The sequence below is a fragment of the Protobothrops mucrosquamatus genome, unplaced genomic scaffold (genome assembly GCF_001527695.2).
Source record: "Protobothrops mucrosquamatus isolate PMUCROS unplaced genomic scaffold, P.Mucros_1.0 scaffold20823, whole genome shotgun sequence".
In the NCBI taxonomy this organism is placed as follows: Eukaryota; Metazoa; Chordata; class Lepidosauria; order Squamata; family Viperidae; genus Protobothrops; species Protobothrops mucrosquamatus.
Genome location: NW_015406579.1, coordinates 210 through 2,461, shown reverse-complemented (window position 1 = coordinate 2,461; position 2,252 = coordinate 210). Strand labels below are relative to the sequence as shown.

The 2,252-nt window shown below is 42.4% G+C and overlaps 1 protein-coding gene across 1 annotated transcript; it reads left to right on the top strand.

Moving 5' to 3' along the window:
• EMC4 (ER membrane protein complex subunit 4) lies at nt 1-1,730 on the top strand (the record flags this gene model as incomplete). Its single annotated transcript, XM_015831102.1, is given in 3 exon segments — nt 1-45; nt 312-465; nt 1,570-1,730. Coding segments are annotated over 3 exon segments (360 nt in total), but the record flags the coding sequence as incomplete, so codon positions are not given.
• Nucleotides 1,731-2,252: the final 522 nt, after the last annotated feature.

The following is a 2,252-nucleotide window of genomic DNA, read 5'->3' as shown; positions in this document are numbered from 1 at the left end:
CCTGACACAAGCGTTCAGGAGACAGATCGCATCCTGGTTGAAAAGGTAATGTCCTGGAGAGAAAATGGATGAGTTGGGTAGTAGAAATGCTGTAGCTGTTCAAAATGTAGAACTAGACCAGGGGTAGGCAACCTTGGCTCTTTTATGACTCGTAGACTTCAACTTCCAGAATTCCTGAGCCAGCCGTGCTGGCTCAGGATATCTGGGAGTTGAAGTCCACGAGTCATAAAAGAGCCAAGGTTGCCTACCCCTGAACTAGACTATATAGACTTTGCTTATTGAATTCTATTTTTCTCCCTTAAATGTTTTAGCGCTGCTGGGATATTGCTCTCGGTCCCTTGAAGCAAATCCCTATGAACCTGTTCATCATGTACATGGCAGGGAATACAATCTCTATCTTCCCCACCATGATGGTCTGTATGATGGCCTGGAGGCCCATCCAAGCACTAATGTCCATCTCTGCTAGTAAGTCTCTTTGTGTCACCATCCAAAGCCTTCTTTTATCCCACTTTTTCTCCATTTTCTATTTTGGGGGGCTGTTATTCCAATTCGAAGAAAAAACTAATAGTAGTAGTAGTAGTAGTAGTAGTAGTAGTAGTAGTAGTAATAATAATAATAATAATAATAATAATAATAATAATAATAATAATAATAATAATAATAATAATAATGATGATAATAGTAAAGTTGGAAGGTACCTTGGAGGTCATCTAGTCCAACCCCCTGCTCAGGCAGAAAACCGTATACCATTTCGGACAAATGGCTGTCCAGTCTCTTCTTAAAAACTTCCAGTGTTGGAGCATTCACCGCTTCTGGAGGAAGGTTGTTCCACTGGTTAATTGTTCTAACTGTCAGGAAGTTTCTCCTTAGTTCTAGGTTGCTTCTCTCTTTGGTTAGTTTCCACCCGTTGCTTCTTGTCCTGCCTTCAGGCGCTTTGGAAAATAGCTTGACTCCCTCTTAGTTGTATTCCAAAGTACAGTTTGAACAATTTCAAAAATAGGACACACGCAAGTGCTTCTCTTTTTTTTAAATGGGAATACTGGAACTGAAGTGGGCAGCTTTCTCTTTTTTTAAAATGGGAATACTGGAACTCGAGTGGGCAGTTTACACATAGTACAAATAAGTAAAAGCTACACTATAGGCCGTCCAGGAACAATAAGGTGAATGAGGAACATTTGCTAGATGGATTTGGGACATCTGTTCTACAGGCTTATAAGGAAAAGAGGATTGCTAGGTGAAGAACAATCTCTCGGATTAAGATCCATATCTAGATTTGTGCTTGGCTTCAGAGTTGTCATTAGGACAAAATGTTTGCAAAGCAGCTTAATCTCCAATGGTAAAAATTAACTTAGCAAGATTGACTTTATATTTCCTAACTCCTTGATAAATTATGGATGATTTACATTAGCATTTTAATAACAAGATTCCCAAATCTCGTTCTGGAAAGATTATTCAGTTGACAACCATATCTCCAAGCAGGCTTTTCTACCCGCTGCTATCAGCTAGTGTGCTGTGTAGTGTTTCATAGCCCACAGTGGTACCTTAACTTCTTTTGTATTATCCCCACAGCCTTCAAGCTACTTGAAAGCTCAAGTCAGAAGTTTCTTCAGGGACTGGTGTATTTAATTGGCAACCTGTTAGGATTGGCCTTGGCTGTTTACAAGTGCCAGTCAATGGGGCTGCTGCCAACTCATGCTTCTGACTGGCTGGCTTTTATTGAACCACCTGAGGTAAGTGTGAACAGTATGAACCCTCCTCCCTTGGATCATCTCACTAGCCTGTGTGAGGAAAGGGGAAGGTAATGTACAGCAGGGCTTTTCAACCTTTTCACCCATTGTACCACTTTTAGGATATGGCAATATCCAAGTACCACCAGTTGCCTGGCAAGGTGTCAAAAACTTGACCCCCCCCCAAAGGAAAACAGTGATGAAGTACAGGTAGTCCTCGACTTACAACAGTTCATTTAGAGACTGTTCGAAGTTACAATGGCACTGAAAAAAGTGCCCCCCAAGCCACAGCCGAGCAAGACACCTGCCTGCCCACCCGGCGGCGTTCTTCCTTCTGTTCAAGGTTTTCATTGTTGTGAGCATTTCTGTTGAGGATTGGCAGCGGGGGTGGGGTGGGGGGTGTTTGGTTTTTATTCCCCCCGTCTGCTGGGTGGTTGCAGCAGGTTTTGATCACTTCACATGACCCTGGGACACTGTGACCGTCATAAATATGAATCAGTTGCCAAGCATCTGAATGTAAATCCC